At 47.1% G+C, this 26,982-nt stretch overlaps 1 protein-coding gene across 3 annotated transcripts; it reads right to left on the minus strand.

Annotated features, from left to right (window-relative positions):
• Positions 1–937: 937 nt before the first annotated feature.
• LOC125083145 (cytochrome P450 4F3) lies at positions 938–20,708 on the minus strand. Of its 3 annotated transcripts, none has more exons than XM_047699158.1 (13): positions 20,605–20,708; positions 20,017–20,215; positions 15,819–15,963; positions 14,619–14,672; positions 14,399–14,526; positions 12,372–12,493; positions 11,357–11,627; positions 9,494–9,560; positions 9,163–9,292; positions 2,223–2,356; positions 2,061–2,125; positions 1,787–1,869; positions 938–1,396 (listed from the first exon to the last, which is right to left on the minus strand). In XM_047699158.1, the coding sequence occupies exons 2-13, from the start codon at positions 20,212–20,214 to the stop codon at positions 1,219–1,221; spliced, it is 1,575 nt and encodes a 524-aa protein (XP_047555114.1). In that variant the 5' UTR covers position 20,215; positions 20,605–20,708; the 3' UTR covers positions 938–1,218. The 3 variants fall into 3 exon arrangements, with proteins under 3 accessions (XP_047555114.1, XP_047555103.1, XP_047555109.1); XM_047699147.1 differs by lacking the exon at positions 15,819–15,963 and adding an exon at positions 17,992–18,136; XM_047699153.1 differs by lacking the exons at positions 15,819–15,963; positions 20,605–20,708 and having other exon boundaries at positions 20,017–20,076.
• Between the last annotated feature and the right edge of the window lie 6,274 nt (positions 20,709–26,982).

Here is a 26,982-nt window from a genome sequence, read left to right on the forward strand (position 1 = left end):
CACCAAAAGATATTGCTAAAAGATATAGATATTCAAATTGCACTTTAAATGATCTCGCTCTCTTTCCTTTAGTGACTGGTTAAACTCGTGGACTAGAGAAAGATTTTGGTCAATTATCAAATTTGGGGGTTTTTTCAGGCTTCTCTTTCTTAATATAATATTAACCTTATTTTGTTGTCCTTTCTGATGTCTTCCTGCCTGGTGCCAAGACTCCTTCACTGCCATAACTTGTTGTCTACCTTGGACTGGCAGCCTCTGCCTTTGGTAACTCCTATATTAATAGGTTAACTCCTATTTCCAACTGACCAATGTCAACCCAAAGGTAAGAACATCTCTATGCCCCTATTCAGCAGGAAGAAGTTACAGAAGAGAAGCCCTTCCATCCTCAGCAACCTTAAAGATTTTAGGGCCAGGGGCGCCTGGGTGGCTCAGTGGGTTAAAGCCTCTGCCTTCGGCTCAGGTCATGATCCCAGGGTCCTGGGAGCGAGCCCCGCATCAGGGTCTCTGCTCAGCAGGGAGCCTGCTTCCTCCTCTCTCTCTGCCTGCCTCTCTGCCTGCTTGTGATCTCTCTGTCAAATAAATAAATAAAATCTTTAAAAAAAAAAAAACCTTAGCTTGATAATATGTAGGCCTCTAGTATCCTGCGACTCTTTACCATAGGAAACTCAACTTAGAAATTTCCCTTTATCTTTACCTCCCCCAAGTCACAAAGTATATAATCACTTGCTCCTCACAGTCCCAGAGCAGCAGTTCATGTCCCTGTGCTTTAATAAAATCACCTTTTTGCACCAAAGATGTCAAGAATTCTTTCTTGGCGGGGGGCTCTGAACCCCAAACTTCAAACCACATCATATGGATGGAGGGCTGGCAGAAGTCTGGAGCCCCCTTGCCAGGTGTTGAAATGGGAGAGACCACCTGGAGAGGCGAGAGTTTTAGCATTCTTTTCTTTGTTCTATTTTCTATCTGTTGATTGGAAATCTGGAGTAAACACAGGTTTGATTCTGGGAGAACCCGAAATCAGCATGGGACCTGTAGTCACCTAGAAAGGCTGTCAGGGTCTTGGGCTCAGACACCAGGCTCCCCTCCACCCCGCCTCGCCCACCCCTGCGTTCCCACAGGTCCCAAGCGCCCCCTGCTGGCTCTCGATGAAGCTCGGACAGAGGAGATGGCACAGTTTCATTCCCGGGAATCCGCAAAGTGAGGCGTGTCGGGTCTGGGTCACCGGGGTGCCGCGCTCAGCGGCTCCACGCGCAGCCAGAGTCCGCCCTCCGCGCGCAGGATCAGCTCCGGCTTCCTGCGCGGCTCCTCCTCGCCCGGCAGGACCCGGAAGCGCAGCAGCGTCAGCGCCAGGACCACCTTCATCTCGGTCATGGCGAACGTCTGCCCAATGCAGTTCCTGCGGGCACCAGTGGGGGCTCTGACTCGCCAGGGACCCCAGCAGGCCCCATGGCGCCCAGAACCTGGTCCAGGACCCTTTGCCCCGCCCGCAGGGATCCAGGAGGGGAGCAAACCATGCCTGGGACCCCCATGTGGGCTTGCCTATCCCCGAGCTTGGCTCGGACCCCAGTCCTGGACTCAGGCCAGCAGACGGGGGAAGGGGCGAGGCCCATAACGCGGACCCCTCATTGGACCTACCCTACCCCCACTTCCCAGACCCTTACCTCTAACCTCTGGAGGAGGGGAGAGAAGGAGAGCCATCCTCAATTTCCCCCTTTCCCGCCCCATAGCCTTGTCCCAGACCCCTGCCCCACCACCCCATTCCCACCTCGATAACCCCTGAGCTCACCTGGGCCCCGCAGAGAAGGGAATAAAAGCCAAGGGTGACCTCTCCTTGATGTTTTCTGGGTCAAAGCGAAAGGGGTTGTATACCTAAGGGTGGAGAGAGGCAGGGCTGCTGGTTGAGGTTTCCCAGGACAGTAAGCTTGGGAGAGGCAGACATGTATGGTAGGGGGAGGTGATGTTCGATTTGCCAGGTCAGAACCCTGCGCCCTCCCCTAGGTTCCCCTAGGGGAATTGACAAAGAGGAGGGTGTGCTGTGGGTTTGGAGGGGGATGCAGCACCTGAGGGTCTGGCCACACAGATGGGTTGTGGTGGGTCCCAAAAATACTAATGAGGCAGGTAACACCTGTGGGAGACAAGGAGCCAGTCAAGAAGAGTTTCCCCCTGCCTGATGGGCCCCTCTTCCTGCCCAGGAGGCTCCTTCCCCCTGAGGTTGTGGGCACCTTTGGGGATGACCCGGCCATCTGGGAGCACAATGTCCTGGCTACAGCAGCGGGAGATGACTGTGACTGAGGGATGCAACCGCAGACTCTCCTTGATGCACATGGTCAGGAAGGGCAACTGGGTCAGGTCGTCCCTAAGGAAGCACCCCCAACAATTATCCACGCAGCAAAAACATGCCCCATGAGATCCTCTCTCCCCATACCAAAATAAATTCCAGGTGGATCAAATATCTCCAAACTCACTGAGTTCTGTACATTAAACATATACAGCTTTTGATATGTCAACCACACCTCAATAAAGTGGTTTTTTAAAAGAAAAAAGAGGGGCGCCTGGGTGGCTCAGTGGGTTAAGCCGCTGCCTTCGGCTCAGGTCATGATCCCAGAGTCCTGGAATCGAGTCCCGCGTCCGGCTCGCTGCTCAGCGGGAAGCCTGCTTCCCTTCCTCTCTCTCTGCCTGCCTCTCTGCCTACTTGTGATCTCTCTGTGTCAAATAAATAAATAAAATCTTTAAAAAATAAATAAATTAAAAAATAAAAGAAAAGAAAAAAGAAAAGCGGCATCACAGAAGTAGAGGGAAAATTTAGCTGGGTGTTTCTAGAAGGTTTTCTGAGCAAAACACAATACCCAAAAGCCAACCATAAAAAGGTTTACAAATTTGCATAAAAATTACATACTGTTTATTGCGAGAGAGCAAAATCAAAAGCCAAACGAGTAAGAAACAACCAAAACACAGCCATAGTTCTATGATGGCATTAGAGATACTAGCTAATGCAATTAGACAAAAGCAAAAAGGACAGTTAGTGCAATCTGAAAAGTGGGGGTAAATGTGTCATTTTTGGCAGATAGTGATTCTATGCTTAGAAAACACAAGAGATTATACCAGAAAATTTTATAAACATTGAAGATAAAGTAAGGGGGTTGGATTCTTTTTCTCTGATCCCCTTCAAATTGTGTGGTGATTTCAATCTTTAACAGCTGATATTGTTAAGTAGTTCAAACTGGAAAACTATAAAACACACCCCTCTGACTCAACACCATTCATTTCCCATTCTCACAGTTTGCCTAGGTTCTTATTTTTTATTTGTCCTCAGAGTTACTTTTTGCATTAAAAAATTTTTAGAGTAGCATACTATATATTACGCACACTGCACTGTATTTTTTCATTCAATGGTAGAGCAATCTTCTCTTGTATACTTCCTGAGATTTGTGTCGAGAATAAAGGCAGCCTTGGGACACCTGGGTGGTTCCGTCATTAACCATCTGTCTTCGACTCAGGTCATGATCCCAGGATCATGGGATCCAGTCCTGTACTAGGCTCCCTGCTCAGTGGGGAGCCTGCTTCTCCTCTGCCTGCCTCTCCCTCTCCCCCTGCTTGTGTTCTCTCTTAGTGTTGCTCTCTCTCTCTCATTCTCTGACAAATAAATAAATAAAATAAAATAAAAGAATAAGGGCATCCATATTCTGGAACTATAAAATAATTTCCCACAGTTTCCTCTAGAGCTTTTAAGACACATTTTTTTAAAAGATTTTTATTTATTTGACACACAGAGAGAGAAATCACAAGTAGGCAGAGAGGCAGGCAGAGAGAGAGGAGGAAGCAGGCTCCCCGCTGAGCAGAGAGCCCGATGCAGGACTCCATCCCAGGACCCTGAGATCATGACCTGAGCTGAAGGCAGAGGATTAACCCACTGCGCCTTTTTTTATTTTAAATATTTGATTCCATCTTGATGTTATCTGTTACAAGACATGAGGATCAGGTTGAATGAACTTTTCTCTGGGTAGCTCCCCAGTTATTCCAAGAGATTTTTAAAAAAGATTTAATATGGGACTCCATACTTAGCATTTACTATGTCCACTGGACACACAATTTATATGTATATTAAAAAATTAGTTTTCCATGTTGAAATAATAATCAATTAGAAAAGATAAAGGAAAAGATTGATGATGATGATGATGCTATAAATACCTGGATTAAGTTTAGCCCCCCAAAAAATATAGAGATTGAAATCTGTATGTTCCAATGAATTTTTAAACTTGTCATAATATGAAGATATGAGTCTTCATATCTTAACCCTAAGATACAGAAGTGTCTTAGGGTTAATTTAACAAAATATGCATAAGATATCTGATTTAAAAATTTAGATTTTGGGACGCCTGGGTGGCTCAGTTGGTTAAGCAGCTGCCTTTGGCTCAGGTCATGATCCCAGCGTCCTGGGATCGAGTCCCACATCGGGCTCCTTGTTCTGTGGGGAGCCTGCTTCTCCCTCTGCCTCTGCCTGCCACTCTGTCTGCCTGTGCTCGCTCTCTCTCTCTCTCCAACAAATAAATAAAACCTTTAAAAAAAAAAGCTTTAAAAAAAATTTAGATTTTATTAAAAGACTAAAGAGTATTCAGATATCCAAAAATGGGAGTATTCCTGCCACAATCTAGGATGGTATGTGTTCAAATCATGAAGTAATCCATTTCTACAAGTCAATCATATATTCACCTCAACCAATAAAATATACTCAGTTCAAGTGAAAATCTAACAGATGTCTTTAGGAACTTGATAACCTTACTCTAAAACATTTCTGGAAGGATAAAAGATCATGAAGAATTAGGTCAATTTAAAAGAAAAAGATTAGGGGGCACTTGGGTGGTTGGTTGAGCGTCTAGCTCTTGATTTCGGCTCACGTCAGGATTTCAGGTTGTGGGGTCAAGCCCCATGTCAGGCTCCACACTTAGCACAGAGTCTGCTTAAGGCTCCCTCTCCCTCAACCCCTCCCCAACTCTCAAATAAATAAATGTTTAAAAATAATAAAAATAAAGATGAAGGGGTGCCTGGGTGGCTCAGTCAATTAAGCATCTGCCTTCAGCTCAGGTCATGATCCCAGGGTCGGAGGATTGAGCCCCAAGTCGGGCTCCTTGCTCAATGGGGATTCTTCTTCTCCACCTGCCACTTCCCCTGCTTCTGCTCTCTCTCTCTCTCTCTCTCTCTCAAATAAATAAAATCTTTTTTTAAAATTTTTTAATAAAAAATAAAAATGAAACATTAAGGAAGAGAAACTCACTCTGCCAGACATTAAGACCTACTACAAAGATGCAGTGATCAAACAAAGAAACACACAGTGTGGCTGTGTGGCAAGAACAGGAAAGGAGACTCATGCAACAGAGGATGTGAATAAGTGAAGCCTTACCGTCTGGTAAGGGAAGTGCACAAAACCCTATAATAAGGACAGACAGTAGGGCTCTGAAAGAAAGTTTAGACAAATGTGTCTCCATAAAAATTAACCAAAAGTGCTCCCTCAAAAGTCAAAAGGCTATCTTTTGCAACACAAGACAGAAAAGGATTATTTTTAAGTGAGTCATTATAAGTAAATATGAAAAAAGAGAAAAACTCAGAGAAACAACAAAAAAGGTGAGTACTGCTCACATAAAGTGAAATACAAATGGCTTATCAACGTGCACAGAAGAAGGACCTGAATAGACATTTTTAAAAGAGGACACATGGATGGCCAACAGGTACATGAAAATGTGCTCAAAATCACTAATTATCAGAGAAATGCAAATCAAAACTACATTGAGATCTCATCTCACACTTCACAGCTGTTAGAATAGCTATTATCAGAAACACAAGAGATAATAAATGCCTATGAGGTTGTGGAGAAAAAGGAATACTGTCCGCCGCTGGTGGGATCGTAAATTGATTCAGAACACTGTGGAAAACAGTATGAAGTTTCCTCAAAAAAATTAAAAAGCAGAACCACCACACTATCCAGCAATCTCACCTCTGGGTAGTTATCCAAAGAAGATGAAAACTCTAACTCAGAAAGTGTATTGACTATGATACTATAGGTAATCACACTGTATTGCATATTTGGAAGTTGCTAAGAGAATAGGTCTTAAAAGTTCACGTGACAAGAAAAAAATTCCATAATTACATATGGTGACAAATTTTAGCTAGAATAATTGTGGTGATCATTTGCAATATATACAAATATCAACTCATTTCTTGTATACCTAAAAGTAATAGAATGTATGTCCATTATACCTCAATATTAAAAAATTTGGGGAGTAGCCCCCCAAAATGTGCAAAAGATGTTAAGACTCTTAATTTAAAAAAACATTCCTAAAAAGAGGAAATATGAAAAATTGGCTAAGATTTAAAATTCAATACAGGGGCACCTGGGTGGCTCAGTTGGTAAGGCAACTGCCTTCAGCTCAGGTCATGATCCTGGAGTCCCAAGATCAAGTCCCTCATTGGGCTCCCTGCTTGGTGGGGAGTCTGCTTCTCCCTCTGACCCTTCCCCTTCTCACACTCTCTCTTTCCCTCTCCCATCCCCTCTCTCAAATAAATAAATAAAATCTTTAAAAATAAAATACAATACAATAATAACAAAGGTAAAGGTATGAGAAAGCTGGCATCATCAACTTCAGTGGACAGGAACAGATTTGCAATAGCTACTAAAATGATAAAAACTTGGACTGTCTTTGACTCAGCAATTACCCTTCCAGAAATTTGCACTGGAGAGACATTCACATGTGTAAGCATGTGTCAGTGTTCACAGAAGTTGACTACCCCATATTTATTTTATGAAAAGATTAGACACAATCCAAGTATCCATCAATGGGAGAGGTTTAGATAAATTATGGTAAAGCCATATGGTAGAATATTACACAGCAATCAAAAAGGAGGAACTAGAGCTCTGAAGTCCTATCACACACCGCAGGCTGAAAGGTAAATCAGCGCAGAGACTCTGGAAGGCAATTCATCAATGTCCAGTATAATTGAGAATACTAACATGAGTGACCTCATAATGGGGTGAACCAAGTAAGCTATGGGCAGCTATGCAGAACACAGAAAGAAAGAGCCATAAGATACATGTTGAGTGAATGGAACAAGTCACAAACTGTATGTATATGGAAATGCAAAATGTGTTAAGGACAAAAAGATGAGAGAGAGAGAGAGAGAGAGAGAGCTAACAGATAGAGATGATAGAGAGATAGACAGATGTACAGATAGACAGTTATGGAAAGACACATGATAAATCAATGAATCTAGAAATCCCTGGGGAGAGAGAAGGAGACTCAACTGAGGGGGAGGACGTCAATGATAACTGTAGTCTCCTTTATGTCTCAGGACAAGAACTTGTTCTCATCATTGTTTTTGTAATTCAAAACTCTTTTCCAACAGTTGTGTTTTGAGGAAATGAAAAGATCTCAAAGACTCTTTGCTAATGTGTAGACCTTAATTCCCATTGGCAGGGGTAGGGAGATAGTTTTCATGTAGGTATAATGATAGTCGTCTTCTGGAAGGACACACAGGAAATCATTAATAGGAGTTACTCCTAGGGTGAGGATTAAGAAAAACTTCATTTCTATTATAAACCTTCTCTTTCTTTTAAAGATTTATTAATTTATTTGACGGGGAGAGGGAGGTAGGGAGAGAGAGAGAGAGAATGTTAAGCACATTTCATGCTTAGCGTGGAGCCGGACACAGGGCTTAATCTCACAACCCCAAGACCATGACCTGAGTGAAAATCCAGAGTTGGACATTTAACCGACTGAGCAACCAGGTGCCCTGATTATAAATTCTCTTTTTATATACATTTTTTTAACCAAGTGTATATTTTTTTTTGAAATCTTGGTTGAAACAGCATAAAAGTGTTTCTCTATTCTACCTCACAGGGCTGCTATGCTGGGTGAAGGCATGGCATGGAAAACTCTACCTATAAGATGCCTGTCCAGTCCAATGCCTGCTCTACATCCCCAAGCCCCTGGCCTGACCCAGGCCTCAAAATCCCCTCCCTGGTCCCCATGCTACAGCTTGTCCTCTCCAGTATGTTCTCCACACTAGCCCTAGAAAGATCTTCCTGGTACCCAGATCTGACCTGTCCTCCTCCTGCTCAAATAATCCCCACAGTTCCCCCATTGCCCTTGGGTTAACAATTGAGGCCAATGACATTGATTCTAAAGTCTCCCACAACGAGTCTCTGCTACCATTCCCCAGCCATGTCACCTCACCATGAGTCAGTGTCTCTTTCTCTTTTAATTTCTCTCTCCCCCTATGTGTCTGCCTGTCTGTCTCTCTTTATCTTTCTCTCTTCTCCCTCCTTCCTTTTCTCCTTCTCTCTATCTCTCCCTTTCTCCCTCCTTCCCCCTCTCTTCTCCCTTTCCCTCTTCCCTTCCTCTACTCCTCTTCACTTTGCCCACTCTGTCTTCTTGAACTAACTGCACCCTAACTACACCCAAATATCTACCAATCATCACTCTGGGTCCCAGCAGAGGCGCTCTCTCTACCCTTAGACTTGCCTCTCATACTGTCCACCCTATTCCAGCCTATGTGGACCAGGAGTGTCCTGGCCTGAGACAATTCCCCCACAAGTCTGGAGCTCTTGGAACACAAGGGCCAGGTCTGGTCCTTCTTGGGTCTCCAGCACACAGAATGAGCTAGGATGAATTGGAGAAGGTACAGAATTGGGAATGGAAAGGTAGTGTGGCAGTGCTCTCTGAATGGAGGCTAGATGGATGAAGGTTCTGGTATTCCTGGACAAGAATTGAATGATTTTAAAACCACGTATCCCCTATGAATCCTGAACTGAACAATATGGAAGGAATTAGAAGGCAAGAGAGAAGCAAACATTTAAGGAATGAAGATGTTAAGGACAAAAAAAAATTGATTTAAGAGAGAAAAGTAAGAGAATGGAATGGAGGTTCATTTAATGAAAATGTACTAAGTGGCATCATCGGCCTTCAGACATTGTCACTATTCTGTCAGCAGCCCAAATCTTTCTCAATTTCCCCCTGCTCTCCAGACTGAGCACAGACCCTGCCTCTGAGCTTTGCTCCTATTCTCACTAAGCAATAAAGACAGAATTAACCAAAAGATTCTTCCCCTTCCCCAGCTGGGGAGCAAACCCAAAGAGAGGTTCAGGAACAAACCATGAGGACCTGCACTCACCATTCAATCTCTTGAGGCTCACGGTCCCTCAGGAGCTCTTGCACCTCCTGCCGGCAGCGCTCCTGGTATTCTGGGTGCTTTGCAAGGTTGTATAGGACCCAGGAGAGGCCACTGGCTGTGGTGTCATGGCCTGAGAAGCAGCCAGACAGGCTTGGGTCTCTGGGCTTGTTCAGCACCAGAAGGTGGACAGCGCCTTTAATTAAGGCCCCCAGGGAGGATGGGCTGGGGGGTGGCGGCTGGTCCAGGGCCCACCTAACAAGTTCCTGGGATTGGACAGACCCCTGCCAGACCCCTGCCCCACTCCCTCATAGTCCCACACTGGGATGCTCACCCTCAAACATGAAGGTGTCAGCCTCTGCTCGGATGTCCTCATCTGACAATTGTTTTCCATCTTCATCCTGGAGAGAAATAAGACATGCCCCCACACATGCACCCAATCACATCAGCTCTGAGAGCTCCTGAGCCTAACCTGAGACAACCTCTGAACCTCCACCATCCATCCAGAGACCCAAGCCCAACCTGCACTCTTTTTTTTTTTAAAGATTTTATTTATTTATTTGACAGAGAGAGATCACAAGTAGACAGAGAGGCAGGCAGAGAGAGAGAGAGAGGGAAGCAGGCTCCCTGCTGAGCAGAGAGCCCGATGCGGGACTTGATCCCAGGACCCTGAGATCATGACCTGAGCCGAAGGCAGCGGCTTAACCCACTGAGCCACCCAGGCGCCCCCAACCTGCACTCTTACACCTCCTTTGTTCACTATCACCAGAGACCCCGCACCACAGCCCTCCTCCCAGGCCTCTTTACCCCGTCCTTTGTCCCTCATGGAAGGAATCAATGATTCATGAATATTGTCATGTTTCTACATGATGAAAACTTTCTGGGAAAAAAGTTACCGGCAACCTGGATTACAGGAGATTGAATGATAACTTCCCTTGGAAGTTGGAGATTGAGCATTGCTCCAGAGACATTTGCTCACATTCTAGGATAGTAAATCCAGAGATTCCTCATCTACCCTGGCAATAAGTCAACAGAACCTATAGACATTGCCTTCTCAGTGAAGAGGACTTGCTTGTACTTTATTTTATTTTATTTTATTTTACTTTTTCAGTGTTCCAAGACTCATTGTTTATGCACCACACCCAGTGCTCCATGCAACATGTGTCCTCCTTAATACCCACCGCCAGGCTCACCCATCCCTCCACTGCCTCTCCTCCAAAACCCTCAGTTTGTTTCTCAGAGTCCACAGTCTCTCATGCTTTGTCTCCCCCTCCGATTTCCCCCAATCCACTTTTCCCTTCCTTCTCCTAATGTCCTCCCTGTTATTCCTTATGCTCCACAAGTAAGTGAAACCATATAATTGACTTTCTCTGCTTGACTTATTTCACTCAGCGTAATCTCTTCCAGTCCCATCCATGTTGCTACAAAAGTTGGGGATTCATCCTTTCTGATGGAGGCATATTACTCCATAGTGTATATGGACCACATCTTCCTTATCCATTCATCCGTTGAAGGACATCTTTGGCGACTGTGGCCATTGCTGTTATGAACATTGGGGTGCAGATGGCCCTTCTTTTCACTCCATCTGTATCTTTGGAGTAAATACCCAGTAGTGACTTGCTTATACTTTAAAACTCTCTCTCTCTCTCTGTCTCTCCCTCTCACTCGCACACACTCGCGCGCGCACACACACACACACACACACGAAGAAGGGGCAGATGTATCAGCAGTCCTTCATAAATTCCAGGATTAATAATGTAGGGTTACTGCTCCTGTGATGGGAGCATGGATGCATGTACACATACAAGCATCCTGTAGGTCTCAGAAGAATTTCAGAAAGAGGAACCATGCCTACAAAGTAGCCTTTCTGTCTATTCTTACTTTTGTGAGCAATAAATGGGTTTCTCTGATCTAGGGTTCTGGTATATAAACACACACACACACACACACACACACACAAGCCTACCTTATTAAGTAGAGTAAAATCTCGGGCCCATCCCACTGTCAGACTTAACAGTACACTGCAGGCTGCATTCCACATAGTCTTCTCTAAAACATATCCCTAATCCATCCCTCCCTTCCTCAAGCAGCTTCCATGGCTTCCCATTGCCCTCTGGATCAAGTATAAGTTCTTCAATCTGAAATTTGAAATCAAGGTCCATTCTACCTCTTATATTTAGATCCCAGAGAAACACACCTTGGTCAGCAGGAGGACATCAATGAAGTCTAAAGTCTTGGTCTTGGCCTTGGCCTCGAGGAAGTCATCAACACCGTGATCGGGGAGAGTGCGGCGTCGCTCCTGGATAACAGCATCTGTGAAGTTGTGCACCAGGCGGCAGGCTCTGCGGAAGCGCTGTCCATCTGGAGTGAGGTAGTACAGGAAGTCCATGTACAGGAGGATCTGCTGATGCCGTTTTGCCACGAGGGCACTGAGCTCTAAGATGGCAGCAATATATTCACTAGGCTTCCTGCAGGATGAGGACATGAAGTGGGGCAACAACTTAGCTCACCTCAACACTGAGAAAAGGCCTCCCACCAGAATCTGGGAGCTACCTCCCATCAGAAAACTGAGTATCAGAAAACAAATTGTCCCACAGGTACATGGTGGGGATGATCCAGGAGACTTAACTCTCCAGAACTTCTTCTCTCCCTGATTCCCATTTCTGTGAACTGCCCCCATGCCCCAGGCACCCTATCCCAGCTGAGACATTATGCATTTCTCCTCTCTCTCCATACAGCTCAGACTTTACCTTCTTTATAGACCCAGGCCTCTCTCTACTCTTGCATTCAATTTCAATACCATCCACCATCTACACAGCAATTGGTCTTCCCTAGAGTCAGATGTCCAAGAACAGCTTTGACCATGACCATCATTGGCTCACCGCCTTCCATGATATGGAATGGTACATGAATAAAGTTCATATGCCTTTGTCTGCATCTTGAAAGACCTTAAGATACAGCCCCACCCAATTGCTCCACCCTCATTCCCAAGGTGGCTCCTCACTGTGGCACATGATTTGCTCATCGTGGCCCCTTGTCCTTTATCAAACATTTCTAACTACCTGAAAGGATCACTTTTTCTCTTTCCCTTCCTTGTCCTTCAATGTCTACTTCTGATCCATCTCCTCCAGGAAGTCCTTTCTGATTGTGCTGATCAGTGTTCCCTTCCCCCATCTATGGCTTATGTTCCCATTCCCAGGGCAGAGACTCACTCCTGGCAGTTGCTGTCAAAACTGAAGACACATTTCTGCAGACTGTCCAGGGTCATGAGGCTAATGTGCTCAAACATGTCCAGATGGTTGCTACCCTCTGACACCAGGCGCTTCCACTTGGCCTGGGAAGAGAAGGAGGAAGAGCTGGGGCTGGAACCTGCCTCCCCTGAAGCCCTCCCCAATACCAGCCACCAAAATGGAATCCCCCAAACCCAGCCTCTTGGCTCCAGGCACCCATCCTCAAGGAGGACCAGGCCTGGGTAGAAGTAGAAACTGTTACTATTAAGGCCCCATGCCTGGGAGTCCGGAGACCTGAGTTCAAATTCTGGCTCTGCCTCCCATACTCTATTGCCCTTGGTCAATTCTTGCCCTCTCTGGTCGCCACATGCCAAAGCTTCAGTAACAGTTAAGATGACTTGCTCTGGTGAACAATAAACCAGGTTGGAATCCCAGCTCCACTTATTAGCTCATGTGCTAGCTGTGTGAACATGGGCAAGCTCCCTAACCTCTCTGAACCTCATTTTTATCACTTATAATGGACAAGATTATATCTACCTCATAAAGTTGTGAAAATCAAATGAGATACCATATGCCGTGGAATGTACACATAGATTCTGGCATAAAATAAGTTCTGAGTAAATGCTGATTTTCATCATTTTAATTGTTATAAATTAAGAAAAGGTAGTCTGTGGATAGTCCTGGGGCCCTGAGTACCCCTGCACATTCTAGATGGTATGCCAAAATGCAAGACCTTGATGTTCTTTACTTGAGCCATTTCTCAGAATTGTGTTTGCAGCAAACACCCTTAGTGATAAGGTAATATTTCCCTCTGGACAAATGTCAGACTTCCTTCTAATTCCCTAAAAGTCATAGAGTCCCTAAACCTAGTACCCCTGCCCTGTCATGTGACATACTGCATAAACATTGAAGCCCACCTGTGTTGGCCTCATTGGACTTGGGAGAGAGAGCGCCAAACCCTAACCATGAGACCACCAGGGAGGTTGGGACTTGGGGACTTAGAGAAAAAAATGCAATCAAGAAGCATGTGTGCTTGCTGTACTATGAGTAATAAACCATCCTTTGTCTCTGAAACAGGAGTCTCCTGTCTTCTGACAGAATCCACAAAATAATACCAATCTCACTCCTCAGCTTGCAAGTATGAAAAAAATCCCAGGCACTTTGCAAAACCCCAACCTCCTTTTCTTCACTTCCCTATAGCCACACCCCCTGCAATGTGATTTTTCGGCAATTTCCATTGAGAGGTGGAGCCTTTTTCACTATCTTTTGATTCTATGCTGGTCTTTTGCCTTGCTTTGACCAACAGACCATGGTGAAAACAATGAAGTGATCTTCCCAAACCTAGATCTCAAGAGGCATTGAAACTTCCTCTCAGCCTCTTGGGACCCTGCCTCAGCCATGTGAACAAATCTGAGATGCCTTCTGGAAGGAGAGAATCACATTAAAGAAAGTTCAGTTGTCTGAGCTGAGACCATCCTAGATCAACCTGCAGCCAGCCAAACCCCAAACATGCGAATGCCCAGATCTGCAAAGTATATACCTGACCCACAGCTAGTCAAAGGTGTGACCTTTGACTAAGGATGTGACCCCATCCATGTCCAGAAGACCCTGACAACTAACTCATAGACTTGTTAGCACTAATAAACCCTCATTGTTTGAAAACACTGATTTTGAAAGTGGTTCATTATTAATTCAGTAATAACTACTGTATGATGTTCATGACATTAAACTGTGTCTCAGGTTCCAAGGCTTCTTTGCAAGGGAAACATAAAAACTAACACCTTCCAAGAACCTACTGTGTGCCAGGAACATGAACATATTTCATTATCTTTCCCACCCTGCAATGTGGGGACCATTACTCCCATTTTACAGCTGAGAAAATTCAGACTCAGAGAGAAAGAGCAATGGCTCCAAAGCTAACCTAGAAGAGCCAGTATTCCAGACAAGATGTCACAGAGCCCCCATCACCACCAAAACTTCAGCTGGAACCTTGGGTTCAAGAGACTCACATGCATGACATTCACACTGCCATTGAAAATCTTCACATAGGGCTTCAGGATGTTGAAGTGGAAGGCAGGTGTCAGCATGCGGCGGTGGCTGCCCCATTTGTCACCAGCACTCAACAGGAGCCCATCCCCTAGTACAAACAGCAACGAGGAGTAGGCAAGGACAGTGCCTTCTTTGGGCCCCCAAGGTTGTCCCCAGTCCCCTTTACCCACAGTTACTCACCCAGCCAGGGTTTCAGGAAGCTGTAGAAGACCATGTCCTTGGGTGCGATGGCAGCTGACATGAAGGAGGACCATCAGGGGTCATAAGAGGGGAAGGGGAAGTGCTTTGGTTTGGGGGGATAGAAGCTGCCGCCAGGAGTCTCCATACCCCCTCCAAGCCCAGCATAGCAGGAATGGAAACAAGGGCAGAGAAAACAGAGAGGAGTGGGGAAGTGAGGGGAGACCAGACCAGGCTGCACCTCAGAGCAGAACAAAGGCAGAGCCTGCAGACATAACCCCATGTACATAGATGCACCCTAACATGGCAAAAAACACCCCACTCAACTGACAAGGCTTGTCACTTGTCACTCAATTGACAAGGCTCCTACCTGGTCCAATGTGTTCAAAACACCCAAACACAAGTCAGCACTCCACAAAATGCCTTTACAGAGTCCTAGGACACCTCATCTGTCCCAGAACCCCTGACCTCTCCTCCAACAACTGACATGGCCCCACCATGTGTTAACACGTCCTAACATGAAACATTGTACATAACACACATCGACAGGATGCAACGTGCTCTGACATGGACCCAAAGACAACTTGATACAACATCAGCATGTCCTTCAGACGGCCTCAGACAAGACTTAAATATGACCCCACTAATGTCACAGCTGTGGACTAGGTATGACACAGACATATCCTAAGACAGGCTCTGGACAAGACTCACACAAAGCCTCAGCATTTCTCAGAAGAATTCTGGGTCGCGTACCTCAGACAAACCCCAGACATGGCCCAGACATGACCAACAGGAGAACCAGATATCTCAAATGGCATCTCGGACAAAAACCAGATAAACCCACACATGTCTCAAATATCCTTGGCTACAGCCGAGGCCCAGACATAACAAAGGGCACCTTCACTTGATAGCAGGTATAACCATATACCAGGCAGGTATAACCAAGTGTAATGTACACCGGCTGTAACCAGAAGGCAGGTGGAAACATAAATGTCACTAAACATGGTCATACAGCACACACTGCATAATCACACCCTAGGCATGAGCACACATGACTGTGGGTCTGGCCGGTGGGGGTGCAAGTGAGACAGAGACAGTGGCATCTCTGCCACAGCCCCTCCTATCTGCAACTGGGTCACCAGCCAAGCTGGAAGCAGCACAGAGACCTCAGCAGTGAGTAAGCCATGGTCATGGTGTGTCTACCTGGAGCAAAGAGCACGGGCTTGATGCAGGTGGGGTGGAAGATGCGGATCACCGCGTTCCAGGGACCCACCCACCAGCAGCACACATCCCCATAGGTGCTTGCCAGGTCCTGTGTGTACAGCAGACCTTCCTCTGAGCTCTGAATCTGGAGAGGAACAAAGAGGGCCCAATTCATACTCTTTCTAGGTGGCCATAGGATAGAAGTACGTGCAGGACAAAGACCCAGACCTGAACCCCATGAATACCCTTCGGCAGCCCAGCCTCCTCCTGGGTTCCCTCCTCAGTCCATCCATATGACAACTGGGGTCCCTTGGTTACAAGAACAAAAGGGGTCTTTCCCCATTTTGGATCCTAAACATCAAGTTCACCTGGCTTCTCTTCTATCCCCAATTTCCAGATAAGAGAACTGAGGCTCTGAACAATGAAGTTACTTGCCTAAAATTTCCCAGGTACTGAGTACATTCCAGAGATCTAAGCCCAGGTCTGTCTTTGAATGCAGAGTCTCCATTCTTAGCCACGGAATTGCTTTGAGCCCCAAAAGAATAGCTCTGAGAACATGTGCTTGCCAAGACTAGACAATCATATCCACAGTGATTAAATGAAAAATCGGGACACTTAGGTGGTTCAGTCAGTTGAGCATCTGCCTTTGGCTCAGTTCATGATCCTGGGGTACTGGGATTGAGTCCCACATCAGGCTCTCTGCTCAGCAGGGAGTTTGCTTCTCCCTTTCTCCCTCCTTCTCACCTCCCACCTGCTCATGCATTCTCTCTCTCTCTCTCTCTCTCTCTCTCAAATAAATAAATAAAATGTATTAATTAATTAAAAGTCGACCCTGGGATCCAGGCCAGGAAAATGAAAGGGAATTCTTTAACTTTTCCTGTAACTGTTCGGAATATGGTCACTTTTCCACAGGGCTTGAGCTTCTGGGACTCATCTTTACAAGAATGAGAGTGAAGCTATCACAGTGGGAAACAATAACAGTAACAAAAAAATGAAGACAGATTTTGATGATGTTGTTTGAGACCTTTATCCAGCCATACCTGAAGACAACATCCCTGGATTTCACTGTAAATAGATGTCCTTTCTTTGTTTGGACCACATAGGATTGAGTTTCTACCACTCACAACTGAAAGAGATTCTGGCATCCAGAGAGAACAGGGGGCCTTCCCAGAGTCAACCAGAATTCGGGTATTAAAAAGCCAGGGTCTCTGTCAGATGCTGCTCATTTCCCTGCTCAGTCTGGCCTGTCTGGAGGTAGAGGAAGCAGAAGATAAGGAAGAGAGCCAGGCTGGAGTGGGCTCTCCTCGGGGAGATTCCTGGGGCCTGGTGCAGGAGGGCAATGAACTTGCAGTGGAAGGAAGTAATGAACTTGCAGTGGAAGCTGTAGGCTAGGGTGGAAGGAACAAACCCACCAGAATGTCTATGGATGTCACAGAAATAGCAGCCCAGGTACTCCACCAGGTGACAACCCTCATTGCTCTGGCCCTGGGAATGGGTGAGAGTGAGACCAGGCCCAGCAGGGGACCTCAGACGCTATCAGTGTCCGCTGCATCACTCCGCCCTGTCCTTTAAAAAGATTTTTGGTCTTGGGTGCCTGGGTGGCTCAGTGGGTTAAGCCTCTGCCTTCGGCTCAGATCATGATCTCAGGGTCCTGGGATCGAGGCCCTTATCAGACTCTCTGCTCAGCAGGGAGCTTGCTTCCCCTCTCTGTCTCTGTCTCCCTACTTGGGACCTCTCTCTCTCTGTCAAATAAATAAATAAAATCTTTAAAAAAAAAAAGATTTTTGGTCTTTTCCCAGTCCCAGGTCCAGTAACTCCTCCTCCAGGAAGTCTCCCAGTCTTCCCCAGCAGAGGCCTTGATTCTCCTCTGGGCTGCTACAGCTATCTCCCTCTGGCCAATTCCTTACCTCATCAGTTTGGGAATCTCTCTGTCTAGATCCATCATTTCAAGATTGGGGTTTCCTCCAGGACAGAGCCTTGGATTGAGCAGTAGAGGGAGGAGAGGGAGAGAACGGGGTTGGCAAATACCAGAAGGGAAGAGGAGGATGGCTGAGAGAGAAGAGAGGAGGAGAGCCCAGGGACCTGCAGGGGCTGCAGGGAAGCTTGGAGATGGAGGGGTTGGAAGCCCTGGGGTGTGCCAAAGCACCCACCACCACAAGCTCTGCATGAGTACCTGAGATGCTGGTGACACTCCGGACCATGTCGGGGTGGCACAAAACGACCAGGGGCCAGATAGGACCCATCCACAACTTGAACCCCTGGGTGTAGGTAGCCACCAGCTGACTTATGACCCTCAAACCCTGCTCCATGGGGGGGACCTACAAGGAAACAGGGGCCGTCACCTCCCCAGAAGGAGCCACGGCAGGTCTCCCTGCAGCCTCTACAGTGGACAGAGTGTCCAGATTCTACATGGATGGAGGGAACCTCTGCCTTCCCTCTGGGGACAGGAGGATCCTAAAGGCCTCTCCATGTCCCAAGGCTGCAACCCAGGTCACAAGGAGAAGACACGCTCTCTGCCCACAGAGAGTCTGACCATGGCTTGAGAAATGAGATTCTTCTTCTCCTGGGAGTGATTCCAACCTCAGCAAGGTTCCCATGGGGGAGGTTTGTGGTCAGCAGGGTGGCCTCAGGACTTGTACTGGGGCTCATTCCCACACCCTGTCATGTCCTGACCAATCCATATACCCCCAGCTCCCACACAGTGAAGGGTCTGAAGACATTCCAGCCCCTGGAAGACCCCAAGGGACAGATGTATCTCTGCTCATCACTCAGGAGGGTAGCTCCCACCTTTGAGTGCCTACTGCCTGGCCAGGCTGTGCATAGAGCATCCTGTCTATCTCTTTATCTATATATCACCCCTGAACTTATGAACTCTGATCAATTGTGCCCTTTACAAATGAGGAAACCAGGCCATATCCCCCAAATGGAGAATTGGGGGCATGGTTAATTCCTAGAGATACATCCTCTTCAGTCCCTCTCCATCCCTCCAGGATGCCCCATCCTGGCCTGACAAATACTCTCAGGTGCTACAGACAGGTGAAAAGAAAGCATTTTCGCCTTTCTGATGGCTCCCTGCTCCCCAGGAACCCTGAGGCAATTATGAGGTTGGTCCAGAGAGGGAGAGTGACTCAGCTGAGCTCACACAGCAAGAGGAACTAGAGAAGAGTGACCCAGACCAGCCTCCATGGCCAAGCCCTGGAGGGGGAGTGGAAACAATAAATTGATAACGTTCCTGCTATGCCCAGGGTTTGTTAAGAACGTTCTAAGACCCAGAATCTCAGGCAACCTTCACAATGTGTCCCAGAAAGTCCCGTTCCAACCTAAGCGATAAGCAGTAAAATCACAGAAAGTCCTTCCTCCAGCCATGGTCCTCATCCTGAGCAGTGGATGCGAGCAGCTAACTGCTCATCCAAGCCTCATCATGGCCTTGACCATGGCAGGTGATTGCAAATTTACCGATAAGGCATCAAACACTTAGCGTGTCTGTTGTATGTCAGCCCCTGAGCTGGGCATTCAGGTGTTTGCTCCCCAAAGCAACTATCTAGTTGGGTAGGTGGAAAATAAGTAATTGGACAATTAACTCTCTAATTAAGCATAGCAGACCCATATCAAAAGTCAACACTTGGGGTGCAGGAGAGGGGTCAAAGAAAGCTTGTACAAGGGGAAGTGAGCAGTTAACTTTATTCAGGTTGGGTAATGGGCCCATTGGGACATCTTAGCAGGGAAGAGGAAGCTGCCCTGGGAAGGGGTATGGGTGGGAAGCTAGACCCCTGTGGGTCAGGGTGGTGAGGTCATAGCTAATACTAGTAGGCAAGTGAGCAGACACAAGGGAATGGGCCAGGCAGGGGGTGGACACCCCCGCCGTACAACACCCTTGAAAAGGTGTCTAAGTTACCTATGAGCCCTGGGAGCCCCAGGGGACTGTGCCTGAGCAGCCTGCCATGGGAGCTCTTCAGAGGGACATTAATGTAGGGAAGAGAGGCAGGAAGTGGAGGAAACGGGTCAAAGTTGGGAGGGCAAAAATATGCAAATGGCCTGGGATGGCAGAGTAGAAGAATGAGTGAGTAAAGAGGAGCTCTGCTAGTCTCCCAACTTCTTCCCTGGCCCAGACTCCAGCCCAAGCCCTGATCCCCATTCCAGATCCTTCAAGAACTCCATCCTCCCTGATCCCCCAGACCCGTCTCCTACCCACACTCACCAGGCCCAGGTGACCCCAGAACCAGTTGCGCCTTGGAGGCTGCGGGAAACACCTGAGACGGCAGCAGATGTCATGCAGTCTGTAGCTCCAGGTCAGGATTCGGGCCAGCAGCCAGGCGGCCCCAGCCAGCAGCAGGAGGTGCCACGGGGAGACTGCCAGCTGCCCCAATCCCAGCCAGGACAGGCTCAGCTGTGACATCCTGGGACAGAAGGAATAGAGGGTGAGTTCCTGAGACCCAGGAATGGGGCAGAAAGGTGAGCTCCCCAGACTGCTCACAAACAGACCCAGGATGAGAGGGACAGGGACAGGAGAGAGACAGGAAGGGGCAGAGAAAGTGAACATTGGGAACTGGGCAAACTGTGTGGGGCTGGCGGAGGGGGGGCGGGTGTTGCCAAAGGGGGAAGAGAATCAGAAGAATTCCAGAGGAAGAGGTAGAATGAGAGGGAGAAAAGGGGAAACAGAGACAGAGTGAAAGATAGTTAACCTCCCACTGGTAGCCCCTCTTACCCCAGGACAGCTGCTCCCTGGATTCATCCCCATGTGGGCAGCATCCTTCCCCACCCAGGGCCAGAACACCCAGCCTGGTACCTTCAGTCAGGAGCAGCTTAGCCACACAACCTCCTCTCCTCTCCTCTCCTCTCTCCTCTCCTCTTTTCTCCTCTCCTCTCCTCTGGGGAAGTCTTTGCCTCTGGCCCCTGGCCAGGCTAAGCCAGCCAATCCCGCCTGTTGGCTTTCCTCCTCCCCACCTGGCAGGGGCCCAAATGTTGGGTGGGGGAGGGGGACTTCAGTGTTATCAAGAGAGTTTGGGTGCTGGATCCTCAGAACTCAATGTGCTTCCCATGTGGGGTAGGGGGTGAGTTGGGGGATGGGCAAAGGTAACACTGGGCTCCCAAGTTAACAGCCACCCCTGCCCTTTCAAAGCTGGGGTGCAGCAGGTAAAAACTTGAACTTGAGAGTTCAGGTGTCATGGGAACAGGATTACGCCAAATCTTGAGAGTTCAGGTGTCATGGGAACAGGATCAGGCCCAAAACTTATCTGGGGCTCCCCTCCATATGCGTGAGTCAGGAGGGTGGCCTGCACTAGTTTTTAGCACAAAACCAGGAAGCCTCTGGCCCCCGGACTGCACACCCTGGCAGGAGTTCAAGTCCTGCCTCCAAGCAGCCCAAGGCCTGGGCTGAGACATGACTGCTGGGGCAGGAACAAAGGAACCGGCCTGGCTGGGGGTTACCTGCATCAGATTCAGGGGGTCAGGGGCCCAGTCAGAAGGGGACACCTGGGGGTGAGGAGGTAAGGCTGCAGGGGGTCAGGGGGCCAGGAGACAGTGTGGACAGACAGAGGAAGCAGAGCTGGGAGACCCTGCATGGAGTTCTGCCCCATCCTGGCTGTGACTGTAAGCTGTGCCAGCACCCTTGGACTCAGTCTTACCATCTGGAAAATGGAGAGTGGTCCGAAGAGGGCCTGAGATTAGGACAGAAGATAGTTCCACAGGAAGATGGAAAGGATCAGAACCCTCCAAAACGACAGGCTGAAGAGAAAGGATTGACTCTAGTATTTGTGCTGCTGTGTGCCAACACTCCAATAAAGTAAACCTACTCTTGCAGAAGACTGTGTGTAAAGTGTGCCTACTGTGTACTGGGCACCTCAAAAAGTATGCCTACAGTGTGTTGGAAACTCTACATGAACTGTGCTTACTATGTGTCAGGTACACTATATAAGTGCTCCCACTGTGTGCCAGGTACTCTCCACAAATCCTATGTATGCCCGGTGGTCTACCTAAAGCATGCCTACTGTGCGCTGGGTACCCTCCCTAAGGCATGTCTCCAAGAGCTGGGAGCTCTAACTAAAGCACATTTTCCATGTGCTAGGTACTTTATGTAAAGCGCACCTACTGTGTGCTGGGTGTTCTATGTAAAATATACCTACTGTGTGCCGGATGCCCTCATAAAGCACACCTACTATGCTTCAGATGCTTTACAGAAAGTGAGACTACTCTGTGCAAAATACTTTACATAAAACATGCCTACTGTGTGCCAGGTACTCTACACAAAGTGTACCTGCGATTTGCTGTGTACTTTACATAAATCTGACTACAGTATGACAGGTGTTCTATAAAAAGCATACCTACTGAGTGCCAGACATACTACATAAAGAGTGCCTACTGGGGTTTGTACTAGGGGCTCCACATAAAGCATGTCCACTGAGTGCCAGGTACTGCGCACAAAATGTTCCTTCAGTGTGCCAGGTGCGCTACATAAAGTAATCCAACTGTGTGCCAGATGATCTGCCTATGAGCTAATGCTTCACCCTGTCCTCAGCTGCTGAGCCAGTGCCCTGAATCAGGAGGAGAGACCCAGGAGATGACGTCCACAGGAGGGAGGATACCTATTTAACAGCAGAGAAAACTGAGGCTCAGAGAGGGCAAGCCTCTAGCCCAAGTTGCAGAGCTGGAAGGAAGCCAGGTCTGTAATATTCCCCAAGCCCAAGCCTTTCCCCTCTGCCATGCTGCTCCACACTGTTCATAAGGGACAATGCCCTATGAATCCAGGGACATTTACATGGTAGAATCTCAGGCAATGAGGTGACCCAGAGGAGAATTCTTAAGACACTCCCATTGCCCAGTAGATTATCCTCTCACATCCAGGATGCATCAATCAACGGAACTAGTGCTCCCCTCTGGGCTCCTTCCTTGGTCTTGTCCAGAACTGTCTATTGGGTTCTTTTAGGTGAGAGAGGACATGAGGGATTGGGGCTCCTGGCAAAGCTACTGAGCAAAGAATGGGGAAAGAGTCCTCCTGACACTGGTAGGATGCTGGTGATGCCCCAAACTACCCCCTCCCTCACTCCCATGGGCCAGGAGTTCAGGCAACTGTCCTAAAGCCCTCAGTGGAGTGGGTTGCAACACCCCCACCTGCCTGCTTTTCCTTCCTTTCCATGGAGGCAGACTACCCCTGCTGGCAGGTCCATCCACAGAGGGGTCAGGGGGCATGGCCAGAGTACGCTAATCCAGGCAGAATCCTGGACACACAAGAGAAAGAGCCCTCAAAGCCCGGAGGGGCTCCGCTCACTGTGGACCTACTGTGTGCCAGTAGTGACCGGGCAGTTACAGCAGGAATGGCATTTGCCCACATGAACCATGATCTTGTTTTAAGCCCTGTAGATCTATCCACCACTTTCCCCCACTCATTTTGCAGATGACAAAGCTGAGGCTGAAAGCTCTTTGAGTGATTGATTCGCCCGAAGTCCTACAGCTGGTGGAGCCTGGCTGTGCACCAGGCAGCCACACTTCACCCTGGGTTCCCTGAACCACCAGACAGAGCTCCTTACATCTGCCATGGACATTTCATTAGCACCACCTCCTAAAGTAGCAGGAATAATTTTAAAAGACAGTGCACGTAAGTGTGGGGCATAAACAATGGATCTTGCAACACTGAAAAAAATTAAATTGAATTAAAAAAATAAAAAATTAAATTAAAAAAAAGATATGCACATAAAACACATAGGACAGAGGAAGGGCCTAGTAAATGCCAGTCACTGTTATTGCTACTGTTGTTGCTGTGTAATTATCCAACAGCCCTGCAGTATCACATTCATGAGTTTGTTGTTTTGGGTTTTGTTTGTTTGTTTGTTTGTTTTTCATGAGTTTGTTTTTACAGAAGAGGAACCGGAGGTTCAGACAGGGGAAGCAACTTGCTCCAGCCCCACAGCTGATTAGGTAAATATGACAGTACAGGTGAGAGCAAAGCCTTGCACACAGTCAATGCTCATTGACTATCGGGGAATGAAAGAAAGGTTTGCAGCCATGTGCTCAAAGGATTGGCTACTCAAAGTGGTCCTCAGACCTCCACCATAGGTATCACCTGAAAGCTGGTAGGAAATTCAGGATCTTGCACCCCTACCCAGAAATATTGACTCCAAACTGTGTCTAAGTAGATCCTCAGGAAAACTGTGTACACGTCTTCGAGTTTTCAGAAACGTTGCTTTAAGACAGGTTGCAGGGAACGTGGGGAAAGAGGGGAAAGGCTTCACTTCTCTGATTCCCAGGGTTGGCTTTTTTTTTCTCAGTTTTAAAATAAGGAGAAAAATCTAAATCTCCAGGGGCTGTCCACACAACCGTAAGTTTTTGAACATCTCTTCTGTGTTGAGTATATTTTAGACACTTGACATGCTGCCGTGAGCACAATGGACCCAGTCCCTGTTGTCAAGGGGCTCACATCTTGTGGAGATAAGGGCAGTGATCAAACAAATGATCAAAAAATTTTCACATAAGTGATGTGCCAGGGGTCGGGGTCCCACCTTGTGCCAGGCAGCAGGGTGAACAGAGATCTGAAGGAAGAAGGCGAGTCACCAAGGGCAAGTATGATGTAAAATATACCAATGCCACACAAAAAGGCAAGTGGATTCATGTTCTTTTGACACTGGGGCTAAAAGCACAACAGGTAAAATCACACAACTGACCAAGGTCAAGGTGGGCAACAAAATCTGGCCTCATATTGAAGCCCTATGTAGGTGTTGAACTAAGGACTAAAACCCCAACAGTTCTCTGCAATATCACAAAGGCAGAGTCTATCGGACCAGGGCTCCCCGCCTGATTCCCAAGGCAGAAAGCCTCAGGTGGAGTCTTTCTACTCTGAGCCAGAGGAGGCTGGAGCATCCCCATTGTTTCTCACCCAACAAAGAACGTCTCAGATGCTAAATCACATGGTTTGGCTTATGGAATATCCCCCAGCCAGTGTTGGAGGGATGGCAATCACACCCAGAGCCAGGAAGTGGGCAAGTATGTGTCAGACCAGAGATAGCAGTCGCTCTGTGAGTTGCCAGTTTGGGGAACAGCCTGCCAGCCCTTTGAGCCACAGTCTTCATGTCTGTAAAGTGGGCTTGAAAAAAAAAAAAAAAAAAAAACATTGTGTAGCATTGCAAGCATTCTATCAGACATTTCAGAGAGAGGAGAAGAAAGTACATTTCAAAGTGATATGTGAGGGGCGCCTGGGTGGCTCAGCAGGTTAAGCCTCTACCTTCAGCTTGGGTCATGATCTCAGGCTCCTGAGATCAAGCCCCACATTGGCCTCTCTGCTTAGCAGGGAGCCTGCTTCCCCCCTCTCTCTGCCTGCCTCTCTGCCTACTTGTGATCTCTGTCTGTCAAATAAACAAATAATAATAATAAATCTTTTTTAAAAAGTGATATGTGAAAGAAATTTTGCCGTTTGTGACAACGTGGATGGATGGATGGACCTTGTTGAGGTCATTGTGCTCAGTGAAATAAGCCTGATGGAAAAAGACAAATATCACATGATCTCACTTACATGGAATCTTTAAAAGATAAGTGAACTCGCAGAAACCGGGGACATATTGATGGTTGCCAGAGGCGGGGTATACGGAGTGGGTGAAATGGGTGAAGGGGGCGATAACGTACAAACTTCCATCTATGAAATAAGTCAGTCCTAGGGATACAATGTATCGGTAGCTTCCTGACTATAGTTAAGAACACTGTATTGTATATTTGAAAGTTGCTGAGAGTAAATCTTTAATGTTTCATCTCTAGGGGTACCTGGGTGGCTTCATTTGTTGAGCATTGGACAGTTTGGGCTCAGGTGATCTCAAGGGTCTGGGATCATGCTCTGGACTTCACAAGGAATCTGTTTCTCTTCCTCACCCTCTCCCTCTCCCCCTCTCTTGCTCGCTCCTTTGTGAAATAAATAAATAATCGGAGCCCTGGGTGGGCTACTGACTCTTAATTTTGGCTCGGGTCATGATCTCGAGGTCATGAGATTTCTAGCCCTTTATCAGGCTCTGCGCTCAGCACAAGGTTGCTTGTCCCTCTCCCTCTGCTCGGCCCAGCACTTTTATTCTCTCTCTCTCTCTCTCTCAAATAAATAAGTAAATAAATATCTCTAAAATAAATAAATAAATATTCCTTAAAAAGTTCTCATCAGCAAAATAAATTTAGTAACTACGTGTGACAAAGGATGTTAACTAGACTTATTGTGGTGATCAATTCCCAATATACACAAATATTAATCATGGGTACATCTGAAACTAATATAATGTTACATGTCAATGTAACAATGTATAAACATGATTTATATCTCAATAAAAAATTGACATATGAGTAATGATCCCATGCACATGGGTCTGTGTGTGCACATGTTTGCATACACATTGAAAAAATTCCAGAAGAATCCTCACATCACAGTGGACTTGGAGGAAGTAGAATTGGAGTCTTCATCCTTTTAACTTTCTACTTGTCTCTAATGTTTTTTGTCTTCCACACTGTGGAAGATTAATGATAATCTTTATCATTAAAACACCAATTTTAAAAGAAATCAAGATTTGGCACATTAAGGGTGGGGGGGCAGCATGTTGTTGGTGCACAAAACAGAGAAGCAGTTTTTCTTTTGTGTCGCCAGGAAGACACATGTCCCAGGAGTGAATCTGGGGTTTAGAGCAAGCATGCAGTCTGCCTGGTGGCCGCGGTCCCTCTTTTCCTTTCCTTGGACGTTGGGAAGGAACAGTTCTGGATTCAGCACAACAGAATTCAGATCCCAGCCCTGCTCCTCACTGGCTGTGTGATCTTGGTCAGGTCGCTTGCCCTCTCTGAGCTTCATGTCCTCCTCAGTAAAATGGAGAGGGGGACTTATATTTCCCAGGTAGTTCATTCTCCAACAACAAACTGTACTTGAGCACCCTGTCTATACCTAGGCATGATGCTAGGACCCGAGACCTGGGATGAACAAGACAGATGGGGTGTCTGGATGGTGGTGCTCATGTCTGATGGGAGAAGCCAAAAGGAAATAAGACCAAGTCAAATGGTGGTGGTAATGAAGAAAATTAACAGAGTGAGATATGCTTACAAGTGACCAAGGGAAAATCAGGGAGAGCTGTCCTGTGGAGATGACCTTTGAGCAGAAACCTGAATGACATGGAGGAGTGAACAGCAAATAAACATCACTCCCCACCCCTAAAACCAC

Source organism: Lutra lutra, chromosome 1, assembly GCF_902655055.1.
Source record: "Lutra lutra chromosome 1, mLutLut1.2, whole genome shotgun sequence".
Taxonomy (NCBI): Eukaryota; Metazoa; Chordata; class Mammalia; order Carnivora; family Mustelidae; genus Lutra; species Lutra lutra.